Source organism: Eurytemora carolleeae, unplaced genomic scaffold, assembly GCF_000591075.1.
Source record: "Eurytemora carolleeae unplaced genomic scaffold, Eaff_2.0 scaffold1612, whole genome shotgun sequence".
Taxonomy (NCBI): domain Eukaryota; kingdom Metazoa; phylum Arthropoda; class Copepoda; order Calanoida; family Temoridae; genus Eurytemora; species Eurytemora carolleeae.
In genome coordinates, this window is record NW_019397519.1 from 43340 (window position 1) to 58872 (window position 15533).

Below are 15533 nucleotides of genomic sequence, written 5' to 3' on the forward strand. Positions count from 1 at the left end.
TAACTGAATCCCTCCAGTGGAATTATAAACCCCTAGGAAGGCTATCTGAATCCCTCCAGTGGAATGTAAATCACCCTGCGTAAAGTTTTAAATTGTAAAAAGCATTTTTTGAAACCCCTCCAGTGAAAATAAAATCCCTCCGGTGGTCTCCAGTAGAATCGAAATCTTACTACGAACTTCTTTGTGTCCGTTTACTATAATATCAGCGTCCAGCAGATCCAAAAATAAAAAAGTTCGGATGAAGGCTCTTTATAATTGAATCATAAATTCCTTGCAAAGACTTGGTATAGTTATATATATATATATATACAATAGTAATTCCGACTTAAACTGCAATATCGGACCTATACGACAGCATGTTTTATTTTCTATCATTTTAGGGTTAGTTCGGGTTAAGACAATTTCTGGGCATTGAGCGCTGCGGCTATAAGTCCTATAAGGATGCAGGCTGCAGGGGCCTCGATCGACGCGGCTAATACAATCTAGGGGCCCTGCTAACACAAAGCGGAGTTAAATCAGGGTAAAAGTCGATTTTTTTAAAACCAGAACCCGGATAAAAACCGTGTACTGAAAACGAACACTTTCTGGGCCGAGCGCTGCGGCTAGGACAGGCTACGGGGCCGAGCACTGCGGCCAGGAAAGACCTTTAATTCAACAATTTTTAATAAAATTAGTGTATATAGGGTTAGGTTAGGTTAAACTCATTTCTGGGCCGAGCGCTGCGGCTAGGACAGGCTAGGGGGCCGAGCACTGCGGCCACATGTCTTACATTTAATTGAAAATTGTTGAAAAAGTCCTGTAAAAAAGCAGCAAAAATCGTTCTCTAGGAAATTACCAAATGATTTCAGTTATTTAGTATTATTTTAGGGTTAGTTTAGATAAGCTCAATTCTGGGCCGAGCACTGCGGATAGGACGGGCTAGGGGGGCCGAGCGCTGCAGCCAGGAAAGACTGTTTTAAATATGAGATGCATGTACAGGCCCCAACGGGTGTTGAGCCTGAAAAACCCCGTTTTATGCATTACTGAAACAGTAGTGGTACAGTTCACAATTATGGCAATTATTGGTAAAACAACCTAAAAATATTGCTCATTCGTCCTAAAAAAATAGCTCATCCGACCTAAAAATTTTGCTCATCTGACCTAAAAATAATGCTCATCCGACCTAAAAATATTGCTCATCCGACCTAAAAAAATTGCTCATCCGACCTAAAAATATTGCTCATCCGACCTAAAAATAATGCTCATCCGACCTAAAAATTTTGCTCATCCGACCTAAGAATATTGCTCAGCCGAGCTAAAAAAATTGCGTATCCGACCTAAAAATATTGCGTATCCGACCTAAAATTATTGCTCATCCAACCTAAAAAATTGCTCATCCGACCTAAAAAAATTGCTCAACCAACCTAAAAATATTGCTTAACAGACCTAACATTGTCACTAATCCAACTTAAACTTCCTGGTAAACAGACCTAATAATATGCTCAACCAACCTATAAAATATATCTCTAAATCTTAGGTCGGAAAACCTATATATTTCTCATAGGATGTCAAACGGACCTAAAGCTTTTTTCAACCAAACCGACCTAAAACACGTGCAAACTACTCGATATTTAGGTCAGAAAACCTTTAGGTTATAATCATCTAGGTCGGAATATACGGCACCGTCTCAATAGTTGTACTATAGTAGCAATATCATAATTTAAGTGGCAGAACTGATAGTGAAAATATCTAAAAAATACTTAATAAACCCCATTTCCCTTTCCCAGGATAAAACAGCATAATTAAAAAAAGAAAGATTAAGTCACCTTGGAACCTTGTCAACCTGTTCTGATCTATAACGGCAGTAGTTAGGCTCGGTGACGAAGGCCGGGTCTGCATGTGTGTTTGGGTGTATTAAGTGCTACATATCGATTGCAACTATAGCTGCAATTAACCTTCAATTATTTCTTTTTTTATTTTACGATAAGAGCTCTTAAATTTGCTCAGGGTCAGGATTCATGAATCGCTAAACTGCAAAACAGGGTGGAGTTCGTCACTTCTTGCCCCCCTCCCTACATGGGGGGCAAGACGATCTTTAGGGAGGGGCATGCCCCCCCCCCTTAATCAGGCTAGGGGGGCCTGGCCCCCCCCTAGTTGCGCGCCTGGGTGCAACTTACAGCTGTTGAACCACGTGTTAGTAAATAGGTCGGAAGTTTAGCAAATCGTATGTAGCGTAGGTCAGATGTGGAGTATGGCGGACATGCGAAGGTCGAAAGATACACCAACAAAACATTAAAAATGTAAAATGATCTATTTAAAAGACGACTTTCTGGATCTTCGAGAGAGAAAGAAGAGAGAGAGAGAATAGAGAGACATCAGCTGACTGACTCTAGGAAAACAAATAAAAAAACAGGAATTCTTCTCAACACTCGACAGTTTACATCAGGTTTAACTGGTGGCTTAACATTGTCAAATAAATAGAGTTTTGTGTAAAAGTTTTTCGTGAGATTGTCAGGGGTTTCAAGAAAATTATAATATCCATTTTTTGCCGTTTATTCCAGGGGCTTATTCAGGAATTTGTCCAGGAGGGGTTTTAATTCTTTTCTTTCGAATTTTTTATCCATGTAGACTTAATAAGAATGTGGTAGGAAGAAGTTACTTTTCAGAACTAAGATGTCAGTTGTAGATGAAACTACTACAATCTCAAAGCTTAAATGTAAAAAATGCCGTGCTGTTGTTCTTGAAAATCCTCCTTCAGGTTTCAGGTAGGAAATTACTCTTGAAAACCATTCAAAAAATGTTTATTTAGGGAATATACAAATTATATAGTTTATTATATAAATCCTACACTGTAGGACTGAACCTAAATTAGATTCTGAAAAATCCAAAGAATCCAATTGGAAAAATAAATAAAGAATATTTTAGAAATCTTCTTTAGTTTCTGCAGAAATGTGAGACTTTTCTTTTAAGAAGGAGGGGGGAGGGGGCGGCTGTTTAAGTTGAACCAAAAAAAGTTGTTGTGTAAAAAAGCTTAATTATTTCTTACATTCAAATAATATTCTGTGAAAAAGCATAAAAAATGTTGGTGACAAATTATATCCTGTGATTTGACATCAATTTTTTTACTCTTGTATTTAAATTTTTACTCTTAATTATTTTTTTACTCTTATTTTAATTTTTTACTCTTCTTATTTTAATTTTTGTTACTCTTTTTATTTTAAAGGTCAAGCACAGAATCTGAGGAGGGAAATATTTACAGTGTTGCAGAGGACCAGCTACCCACTTGGGTCAGCACAGCGGTAGAACAGGTAATTAAAGGGTGTGTTCACGGTATTTAAACGAGGTAATTAAAGATATTATCTACCAAACAATGTAAGTCAAAAAACGGTCGTTTTAGCATTCTCTTAGAATTCACAATTATCATTATAATAAGCATGCTCAAATTGCTAAATTTTTTCAAATATTTAAAAGTAGCAAGTTCCCGGCAAAAAAAAAAAATTCAGAATTAATAAATTTTTACATTTTTATTACGGTGAGTAAATGAAAATTGTAATACGGGAGCAATTTATAACCTCAAAGTTGTTGTCTAAGGTTCCAATGATCTCATACAGCTAGTCAATTGTCTGTATAGTTCATTTTCTCTCCAGTAGAGGTCTGTGGCATTAAGAGTTTGAATGTGGTAATTTTGGTAGATTTTGTAACTTTCAAAAAAATTTATGCTTCATAGCTTAATAATTTTGTTTCATAATTGTTTGTTGATGTATGTCAATATCACTAGAAGGAGACTGCTTGATATATTTTTACAGGTCACCACTCACCCATCACTTAAAATCTATTCACAAACTTTATCAGTTTAAAGTCTGTCAAGTGTTGAACTGGTCGGTAACGTTTTCCTCGCCCTATTTTTCCTACAGACTGTATAAAATCCTCCCCTGGGGACTGTTTTTGATATTTTGATATTTGAATTGGCGGGAGGTGTCGTTTTTTTTATTTAGCAAAAAATTTAAAGGTTCTGTTTTATTTACTTAATATTTTATATCCATTCATTTTTTTAATCGAATATTGTAAGAAACCCTCAAAAAATAATTTTAATTATTTCAAAAGATTTTAAAAACTTATTATTTAGAGTGGATGGACTAAAGGAAAGTTATCTTGTCCAAGTGAATGTGGCTCCAGAATTGGAGGTAATTAATTAGCTCCAATATAATTTTTGTTATTGTTTTGGATGGACTGAGGCGTAGNCCCACCCCCCTCCTGGTAAGAAAAAAATGTAAGACCCTGGAAAAATTCTGATTATGCACCTGGTGTTTGATAATGGATCATATAACAAACAAATCGCGAAGAGTCAAAATCTTAAAATTAATCGGATTTTAATAATAATATTTTTATCGACTTAATTTTTTAGGATTTGATTTTGTAAGTGGACATTCCGAACCGATCTATATAGTCAAAAGCAAGGTGGGTCGTTCATTATTTTAACTTTTTTTAAATTCTATTTTTAACTATTTAAATTTTTAAGAAAAAAACAATCGCTTAGTTTCAAAGATGACAGTTGATGAATAGTTTAAAATGTCTATTTCCATCATTTCGATACCAAAGATAATAAAAAAAATATTATTTGGCAGTGTTATTATAGTATTTATTTCAAAGTCAAAAATATGTAATAAAAGATATTTTAACGAAATAAATTGCAAAAGTGTTTATATATAAATAATACAATTTATGGAAGAAAACATTCAGAACTATTCACCAACTGTGATGTTTCACAATTTTTATTTATTATGAAATAATTATACATTTTTACAAGTTAAAATAATTAAGGTTGATATTTGGAGTCCGGTGTCCAATACAGTGCTAGTTGAACCAAGGCCAAGAGAGGAACAGTCAGGGTTTTCCTCCTCGCAAGAAATCCCCGAAAGTTCTGGAGAAAATCCCCAGAATGCCGCAAATTCCTCTCTCAATCTTAGATCTTTAGACGGAGATATGAGCGAAGGTACAGGAAAGTAGGAAGAACAAGAACAATAATTGCCTTTTTTTCAGATATATGTCATGTTAAGTTTAGAAAGAGAAGGAAAGAATATAGAATTTTGAATAGGTTAGGGTATTTGTTTATTTTTATTGAAATCTTGATATATTAAAAGCCCAAAATAGTCAGAAATTGGTATTTTTATTTATGATTTAGTATTGTCTGAAAATACACCTGAAGATGAACAGCAAAGCTCCTCATCTGATGACACACAGCACGTAAGAATCATTTTTAATTTCTAATACAAAACTAAAGAAAAAACTTTCGATGTTATGTTCTTTTAAATTTTCCTTTTATAATTATTCGGTTTTTTTTCAAAAAGTCATTAACTAGGACCTCCGACATTTTTCAATTAACAAAACACCTGCTTTGATTTATACAAGCAAACACCTGCTTTGATTTATACAAGCAAACAAAATCTTGCGGATCCGGGTCTGTTGGATCCGCAAGATTTTGGCTACATGGATCCGGATCCGCAAAAATATGCGGATCCATGGGGTAAAATATCAACCAAAAACTGCACAAAAAAAAACTTTTTACTCCTAAAACCCAAATCTAAACTTTGAAGCAAGAGATTATAAAAATTTCCCCATTTCTGAATGGTTCATCAAGTTTTAGGATATAAAATAAGCGAAAAAATTTGAGAATTATTTTTTGTTCCGCATCAAAAATAAATGGATCCTAAGGACTGCTTTTGTAGAATTGCAGAATTTTCATTAAAATAGTCGGACGTTAAAACGCGAGGTCACTTTAGGGTCAGAAAACCTGACATTAAATAACCCTTGGAAGAAATCGTCATTACACGTTTTTCAGGAATCGTCCGAGGAAGATATTCCCCGTGGCCGGCGATATACTCGGAAAGTGAAAAGACGACAGCGACGACGAGAACGAGAAAAGAAAAGAATGCGGGAAATAGAGTCTAAGAATGAACGTGTTGAAGCCAAGGTAAAAAGCGAACTATTTTCCTGTTTGTTTTTATTCTTGTTTTCATAAAATTTTGTAACATTTGCATTTTGCACATATAATTAAAATCAAAATGAATTTTATTCGAATATTGAAAAATCATAACAGTTCAAAAATGTCTCCGATAGGACCAGCTTTCGGGCGGGCGGGCTGCGTCCTTCTCCGTAAATTCAATATTACCCCCCCCCCCCTCTTTTAATAGAATCCCCCCCCCCTTACTACAAAGCATACTCATATTTTCAACTTGCTAATGGCGATCTTTTCTTCTGGGCTGGATTTAAAGTTGTTCATGAACTGTAATTAAATTGTCCTGGGACTGGTTTTAAACTGATCTTATATTTTAGCTCAGGGAACTACTTGAAGCAGAACCAGAGCTGGGAGATCTACCAGAGGATATAATTTGTCCAGTTTGTCTAGACCTCCTTCATGAACCTTTCCAGGTAGTAGACCTCCTTCATGAACCATTCCAGGTACTAGACCTTCTTCATGAACCTTTCCAGGTAGTAGACCACCTTCATGAACTTTTCTAGGTACTAGACCTTCTTCATGAACCTTTCCAGGTAGTAGACCACCTTCATGAACTTTTCTAGGTACTAGACCTTCTTCATGAACCATTTCAGGTAGTAGACCTCCTTCATGAACCTTTCCAGTTACTTGACCTCCTTCATGAACCTTTCCAGGTAGTAGACCTCCTTCATGAACCTTTCCAGATATATGACCTCTTCATGAACCTTTCCAGGTACTAGACCTCCTTCATGAACCTTTCCAGGTACTAGACCTCCTTTATGAACCTTTCCAGGTACTAGACCTCCTTTATGAACCTTTCCAGATATTAGACCTCTTCATGAACCTTTCCAAGGAACCTTATCATTTATTCTGTATTCAGATGGAACCATGTCACCATATATTCTGTATTTAGACGGAACCATGTCACCATATATTCTGTATTTAGTCGGAACCATGTCATCATATATTCTGTACTTAGTCGGAACCATGTCATCATATATTCTGTATTTAGACGGAACCATGCCACCATATATTCTGTGAACCCTGTCTGAGGCGACTAGGGCAGAAGAATCCAATGAATACAAAATGTCCCCTCTGCAGAACTAGAATACGCTTCTGTAAACATCTTGCGGTAATATTTTTAGGGAATATTACGAATGAATTTTTATTTGTGGTTTTGCAGGCAACATCTCGAGAAATCAGAGAAGAACACGAAGCTTTATATCTACGGTTAGAAATTTGATATTAATACATGAAACAAAAACTTCCGATAATAATATACAAAATTCCCGTATATTTTGTTGATTAAACTTTTAATGTCTTTTTTAATGATTTATAGTGAGATTCATAAAACTCTGCAAAAAGTAATCTTTTAAGAAATCTTTTGAGTTTTTGATCCTGTTATGAAAGAAATAGTTATAATGGTTGCTTAATAACCAACTTATCAAATGAGACGGTTCTGAGTCAATTGCACAATTTCTGTAGATCACGTTCTCATGACTATTTATGTTAAATCTAACAATCGTTTTTCTTTTCTACAGTTTACTTGATCTCACAGCTCACTGTAGTAAAATTAATAATAAAAAACAGCAGGGGAAGGGGAAATGATTTCTAAGATGTTTTATCTAGGAGAAAGAATCCAGCGTTAAACCCTAGAAATTTCAGCGATGAAAACCTAAACATTTCCTACTGGAAAAAAGTTAATTTTAGCAAGGAAATTCCTCGTTAAATTTATTTAATTGAAGGAAGTATTTTTCAACAAAATATTTCCCTTTGTATCCAGGAGAAAGAAGTTTGAGAGATCAACCCCAGTTTTCTCCTATCCTCTACCCTGGACTCCAGGCTGGAGAAATCTTATCAGAGGTCGTCCTCTTGGAGGCAATAGGTAGCAACTAGTCAGTTCTAAGAAACCGCTATATTTTGGCCATATTTCTGGAGACCAAATTTAATGATTTTTGCTGGGTCGTGATCGACTTTGTGATGTGTCGCTGATCTAACTGCAACCCATTCAACTTTTCTAAAGCTCCCTTTATCTAGAATTCGGCGTTTGATATCGTTCGTTTTTTAAGACTTTTAAGATTTATGGACATAAAAGTTTCCACAAAATTTTGAGAAGTTTTATCAATTTCAAAACTGTCTATTCTAAACATTTGCTTCTTTTACACAATGTAAAATTTAACCCGGAGAGAAGATATTTGCGTGAACGGAATAAAAAACGAACCAGATGAACGATCATTTCTTTGCTTCCTTTTTTTGCTCCGTTCATGAAAATATCTTCTCTCACGGTTAAAATTTCACAAAGTATAAGAAAAGAAAATTTTGATATTAATGAATCTTTTTCATGGATTATTTTTAGTCCAATACATCTAAAATTATAAACTTCTAAATCATGTACAAATCCTTAATCACCGATTTAAGAAACGTGGTTGAACCGTCTCTAGACCTAGCTCAAATTTATTAAATACAGGTTTCCAATATAATCTTTTGATGCGAAAACATGAGTTGGTTATTCATCATGTTCAATTTGGTTTTTATTAGAATACATTTCTTACAGAAGTATCAAAATTCAAAGCTCAATAACTAGTTTTATTAAACTTTTAAAACATGAAAACAATAACAATAACTTTAAAAAAAAATATTTTTATTGATTTTATTATCATTATTGTCATTATGATTATTATTATTATTAAGGTTGTTAGTGCAAGATAACCATGTTGAGTATATCCGAACCATCTTGCATCAGATTCCCTACTACATCCCCCCGGTTATGTTTGCTAATATCATCAATATCTTGATATTCGCTTGTATGCTCGGCACCTTGGAGTTCCTTCCCACCATCATCTACACCCTCCTCGGGACCAGCAGGGAGGCGGGGGATACAACTAACCTTACTGATCATATTCAGGAACTATCAGGCTAGTTTTATATGTTTCTATTTGCGTTGTTTGTTTGTGTACGATTAACAAAATTAATAAGTTTTGTTCAAAAAAATTAAATATAGATTTTCTGAAAATGTAAAAACAGGGAAATCTCTGAAATTTTCTGAACTTTAATGTTATTTTCTGAACTTTAGTGTATTCCTGAACACACATCTTTTCAAATTTGAGGAGAAACTATTAATACATTAATCCAAGTTATCCCTGCATGGTATGACCACTGCGGGATAGAGATCAATATGCTTTATCTTGAGATTTACAACACAAAGTGATTATGTTACACCCCCTTGTCTTACTCTAATATTTTTCAGGCGATTCTGCAGAGGAGGACTTACACACACCTCAGATAGAGAGGAGTCCAGGTAACCTCAACAATTAATGGACTTTGACCATCCGGATCCGGATCCGTAAAAATATGCGGATTCACAGATCCAGATCCAAGGGGTAAAATATCGACCAAAGTCTGCAAAAAAGTCTTTGTTCTTAAACACAAATCTCAATTGTTTAAATTTAAATAAATAAAGATTCGGATACATTTTTTAGGACGGATCCGGGATCCGGATCCGCATCAAAACGAATAGGTGTATGAATAGATGGGTGAACAGCAAATAAAAAGTACATAAAATTCCTCATGATATGTCATACTTTTGTGTACAATGTACATCTAGAAGCAATTAGTGCTGGATAGATAAACATACACAATAGCATAGCATCTCAAGAAACAGTTTCTGTGCTATCAATTTGTTGTCCAATGTACGTATGTGTCTATTTAACTATGATTGTAGCATGTTATCTAGGTTATCTTTTTACTCTTCTGATGTTTGTCAAACCAGAGATTAGGTCGATCCGACACGGACACCTAATCTACATTCTTAGTCCTAAAATCGGGCCTGCACTTAAAGTTTGTTGTTACAAAGAATCAAATTGTTTGTTTCCACTTATTAATAGTTGAAAAGAGTTCAAATGTTACAAAATCTTTATAAAAAGTTAGTTTTGGACGGAGAAGACCTGGTAAAATGAAAGCGTATAATTTCAAGTGACCCTCCGTGCAAAGATGGCAATAGCGCAACACCCAATTCACAACGGTACCCTGAAAGCCTGATTAGGTATAAATTTGATGTCAATGTGTTTGTTAAAGTAAACTGTTATTTTCAACTGTGGGTTCTCTTCCAACGGGACTTGCGTATTTCTTGCTCATAAACACTTTTTGAGCCAGAAAGTTGTAAGTCCGGCATTGCTAACTTTGCATGGAGGGTCAGTGAAAATGATGCTTACAGTCCCTTTTAGAATTATTTCTAAATGTTTTTGTTTTATGAGATGAGTATGAGAAGCAAGGATCTGAGGCCCTAGATTCAACATTTTATTTTATTCTCTTCTTCCTCAGCCTTGTTGCTGCTGGTATCAGTCAAATACATTCTCTCATCAATGCAGACAGAGGAGGTTTTATTATTGTTATTATTATTAGTATCAGAATCATCATTTTTTTATATTCTGATTATTATCATTATTAACTGTATCATATGTAATTACTATTATTCACAAAAATTACATCACATTCATTTTAGTTATTATTCTTCAAAACCATGGCCTGTCATTTCAGGCCCAGTATACTTATTGGGTTGTCTTTAGTTCGAATTTGTAAGACCTCACATGACCACAAGTAAGGTTTATGGCCCGTCAAAATTCCAATATATAGCCGGGAAACCATAATCGTAGGGATGTAACTTTGATAAATGTGTTACAAAAAATAGAAAAAATGGAGAATTTATAACGTTTCCCTGTCCATGGGACACTAACAAATATACACCTTTATACTATTCAGGTGAAAGGTTTGGATACAGATATTCTGATCTTTTTCTAATGATTTGTCTGACCTGTCTTCCTCTCTTCGTGTTCCCTACCTTCCTTCCAAACAGGGTCAGTTCATATATTAGATAGTTTAAACTTTTTATTTTATAAAAGGGGTTATACTTACTGTGGGGAATCGTTGATAAAATTCATACTTGTCCGGGAACAGTTTTTATTGATTTTATATTTGTTTAGTTAAAAGTGGATGTTCTTTGTAATGGGTTCAATCAATTAAAATTGAAAATTTTTATACATTTTCGTAAGCAACAAATTTCTACGGATTTTTAGATTAATTAATTTATTGATTTAGAAATATTCTTATATAAATAAATTAGCGGTAAATTTTTATTTGAATGATTGAATTATTAATTGATTTGTTTATTTACTGTTTGATGAAGAGATTGATTGATTGATCTACTTGTTGATTATTGTTTAGTCCCAGGACGGTGTTTATCTTGGTAGTTTAGTAAAGAAAGCTGGAAGTTATCTCTTCTCACACTTTAGTATACATACTCTAGTTCTGGTTAGTTATGATTATTATTATTTTCTTTATAATAAAGCTCTTCGCTCATATATATATATACATAATACATATATATTTGTATATATGTTAGCTAGAGATGACCAAACGGCTGGACCAAATTTTTTAACCCCTTAAGTACCCCAGGGGAAACAAAGACCATAAAATTTTTTCGAGTTTCTAAAATTCCACGGGCAACGCCGGTCACTTCAGCTAGCTATTATTATCATTGGTATCATTCAATCCATTCAACCTACAGTCAAAGTTTGATGTCATGAAGGCTATGTTACGTGGAGCTTCATGGTCGAGCTCCAACCAATTTACCATGTCTGTTCTGGTTTTAGTGAATCATAGTCGACCATGAAAGTGTTTTGATTCAGAGTGTACGCCAGATATATAAAGAGTAATAATATGCCGCTGAAAGGTACATACACAGTACACACTATACACCACTAATTAGAAAAGAAAAGTTTACGGAAAGAATATTTTTCAACAAATATTAATTATATTCTTACCTGAGGACCACATTTTACACTTTGCAAAGAAGTGTTTCTGCATATCTAGGGTTATACTACAGTGTACCCTGCAGATTTTGAAAAATCAAAAGTATTTATTAAATGTCGTCTTGATAATTTTTCAATGGGTTATATCTAGGTATGTAGACTACCTTGGGTTTTACGCTATTAAACGTAAATCTCAGTAATTGCAAAAAAATAAATAAAAAAGCCATGAATATGCGGGAACAGTTCTAAAGAGCTCAGTATAATCGTTTAATCAAAAAACTAAACATCTGCAGCATTCCATTGTAAGAAAGTTAAGAATACGACGTTTTATTTATTCTTCCGAATCCGATGTCTCTTTATTTTTGAACCTAACGGTAGACGTGTCCCATTAAACAACACACCAAACAGACAATTTAGAAACAGAAATAAAAACTTTTCAAGCTAGGAAAACAACATTGTTAAATCTGATTAAGGTTTCAGGGTTACCGTTGTGAATTGGGTGTGCCGCACTGCAATAGAATTACCAGGACAGTCCCTTGTCAACGATGTTCTTTTGCATGTGATCTCAAAAACATGTATTGTGACTGCAAAATTCAGTTTTGTACAAATCCGAGCAAAAGTGCCAAAATTGCAAAGATGTAAAAAAAGAAACCTTTTCCAACAAAAATAGTGCGCGCGCGCGCTTTGCTCGGATTTTTATAAAACTGAAATTTGCAGTTACAATAAATATTCTTGAGTTCACATGCAAAAAATTAGTTAGTTTAAACACTGTTTAAATTTTCAGGAGAGTTAAACGCTTTGTGCCCCCCCTTTATTGATATAGTAATAATAATAATAGATCAATATCATTCTATCCCTTGAGAACAACCCATTTGAATTCAATCAAACTTCAACTTAGAGAATTTTTAAATTTTTTATTTATTTAATGTTTGTTTATGTTTCAAGTTGAACTGATTTTGATAAATGTTTTATTTCAGTGTCTCGTACTGGCCTGGTTTGTTTACACTTGTGATACTAATGAAGACATCTTGGGATAGACATTTTAAACATACTGGACATTTCAAACATGGTGGACATGTGGGACATTGGACATCCGTTATTATTTTATATTCATGAAAACTAATAGGGATAAAATTATATCTCTCCTGAATAATATGGTTTCATCTTTGTCTTTATCTTTCCTTGGACATATTGAATACTAATCACATTGAATACTAGACACATTAAATAATAGACACATTGATTACTAGACACATTGAATACTAGACACATTGAATACTAGAAACATTGAATACTTAATACATTGAATACTAGACACATTGAATACTTGACACATACTAGTGACATTGAATACTAGACACATTGAATACTAAACACATTGAATACTAGACACAATGAATACTTGACACATACTAGAGACATTGAATACTAGTCACATTGAATACTGACATATTGAATACTTGACATATTGAATACTAGACACATTGAATACTAGACACATTGAATACAAGACACATTGAATACTAGACACAATAAATACTAGATATTGAATAATAGACACATTGAATACTAGACACAATAAATACTAGATATTGAATAATAGACACATTGAATACTAGAAACATTTAATACTAGACACATTGAATACCTGACATATTGAATACTAGACACACTGAATACTGGACATATTGAATACTAGACACATGTAATACTAGACATATTGAATACTAGAGACATTGAATACTAAACATATTGAATAATAGCCACATTGAATACTAGACACTGGCATTTAGCAATTTTATTAGACACAAAACTTGACATTAGACAATTGTTATTACAAATACTAAACTCTTCAGTACAGAATATACTAGTATACACTACACTCACTACAGCTTTACTGCACAGTGTTCTTAATATTAGGATTCAACATTCAAGGGATGTATTTGTTCTAAAGACAAATTAAAGTTTAATGGATTTTGATTCTATCCTTCTAACGATTTGATGTTCCAAAATATTTATTGACATTACACCAGCAGCAAACTTTCATTTTTGTGTTAAGTGACTGTAAGCGTAATTTAAAGTGACTCTCCATGTAAAGATTGACAACGACACCCTGAAAATATTTAACAGAGTGTGTATGAACTAAATAATAAATATCCAAGTTTTTTTTAGCAGTTAATTTTCATTTATGGTTTCTCTGCAAATGTGACTTGCGCATTTATTGCTTTTAAGAAACAATGGAGAAATTATAAGATTAAAACAATTATCTGTAATCTGCTCTTCAGGGTCACTTGAAATTACGCTTACAGTTATGAAAACCGGAAGGTAACTCGACCCCATTTAAATCATGACTGCAGAAAGCAGAATATAAAATTTTTGTGGATAATTTTTAAGATTTTAAAATACTCTAAATAAAATATGTTTAAACTGAATGTGATACGTCTGTAGCTCTATCAATGTTATAAATGTAGTTATTATGTTTTAAAATATTTACGAAAATGAGATAAAATTAATGACTTTAACCCTATACTCTGTCCTTAAAGTGGGATTTGATTTTAAAATGAAAAATAAAATTAAAATTGATTTTATCGATGTATCTCTTAATCCTGTTTAGATTAGTAGATGGCTCAAAATAAAACTTAATTATTTGATCATTGTATATTATTTTGCATTTTGAAAAATTTATTTGCCACGAATTCTGATTCAGAAGCTCGGTAGAACTACGGGAGTGTTCTAAATCTGATTTAAATATGCTAAGGGAATTGGATGATTTCTATAGACCAACTTTCTTCTTTAAAAGTATATTATACATGTTGGCCTTTGTCCAATGTTTAGGAGACTGTACAATTTCTCAAAGCTAATAAATAATTCACTAAATTCACAGTTTCCAGCTGTACAAACTGTCTTATCAGCGCGCGTTCTATAATCTTTTCTGCCGCGTTAATAAGACTAACATTATTCGGAAACCGCCGGGTTTATTATCTGGGTAAAGATATTGTACAGACATCTCGCACGAGTAAGGGAGTGCATAAAGATCATGGGCCCCACCGAAGGACCTCCAAGCTTCGCAAAACCGTCTCCTTACCTCTTGCTACGTCTCCAAGCCTCTGCATTTTTATCTCTGTTGGTTGTATCTATTTTTATTTAACTTTTATGGCTTAACCATTTAAAAATCAAAATATATCTCTTCATATTAGAATCCACAACAGTTTAAAGAATCGTTTAATCCACAGAGTTCAAATATTGAGTAATTTAATTGATCTTAGCTTATTTACTTGTGAAAAGTTTACTCAAAGCATACTATTAAAGTATTTTACAAAAACTATTTGTTTTGTGATTGGTGTTAATATACAGGGCGTCCCACTAAACATGACAGTTGGTTTTAGTATGGATGTCTTCTTCCATAATCTGATAAGCTGTTAGATATCAAAGAGAATAATAAAAAATATTGTATAGGATCATATAGTAAAATTGATTTCTAAGTAAAATATATTTAAAAACCTTTATTTTAACGAAGGCAACCGCAAAAAGTCGATAATATCTGGTATATACGTTGGAATGACACATTCAAACTTGTTACCAGGTCCAGCTGTCATGTTTCGTGGGACACCCCGTATTTTGAGATAATTAAAAAAAGCTTTTTTGTGATAGTAGATAAAGGCCAAATATCTTTAATTGGAGAACAAAATGCGGGACATGAAGACAGAATGACGGAGGCTTGGAGATGTAGCGAGAGGCGAGGAGACGGTTTA

At 33.6% G+C, this 15533-nt stretch overlaps 1 protein-coding gene across 7 annotated transcripts; it reads left to right on the forward strand.

The window, feature by feature from the left end:
- Positions 1 to 2634: 2634 nt before the first annotated feature.
- Positions 2635 to 14369, forward strand: LOC111714705 (E3 ubiquitin-protein ligase RNF180). 7 transcript variants are annotated; one of them, XM_023489860.1, is made up of 19 exons: positions 2635 to 2744; positions 3203 to 3287; positions 4106 to 4163; positions 4385 to 4437; positions 4801 to 4972; positions 5162 to 5223; positions 5819 to 5950; positions 6313 to 6408; positions 6987 to 7106; positions 7158 to 7204; positions 7758 to 7859; positions 8666 to 8889; positions 9222 to 9272; positions 10228 to 10350; positions 10733 to 10827; positions 11195 to 11281; positions 12759 to 12949; positions 13736 to 13845; positions 14091 to 14369. In XM_023489860.1, exons 1-17 carry the CDS (start codon positions 2653 to 2655, stop codon positions 12816 to 12818), a joined length of 1659 nt encoding a protein of 552 aa, XP_023345628.1. In that variant the 5' UTR covers positions 2635 to 2652; the 3' UTR covers positions 12819 to 12949; positions 13736 to 13845; positions 14091 to 14369. The 7 variants fall into 7 exon arrangements, with proteins under 7 accessions (XP_023345628.1, XP_023345629.1, XP_023345630.1 ...); XM_023489861.1 differs by having other exon boundaries at positions 12759 to 12938; XM_023489862.1 differs by having other exon boundaries at positions 12759 to 12938; positions 13747 to 13845.
- The last annotated feature ends 1164 nt before the right edge of the window (positions 14370 to 15533 follow it).

Coding starts and splice junctions, on each gene's coding strand:
- LOC111714705 (XM_023489856.1), top strand. CDS start 2,653: ATGTCAGTTGTAGATGAAACTACTACAATCTCAAAGCTTAAATGTAAA. Junction 5,951..6,312: donor ATGAACGTGTTGAAGCCAAG/GTAAAAAGCGAA, acceptor CTTATATTTTAG/CTCAGGGAACTACTTGAAGC. Junction 7,107..7,157: donor GCTTCTGTAAACATCTTGCG/GTAATATTTTTA, acceptor GTGGTTTTGCAG/GCAACATCTCGAGAAATCAG.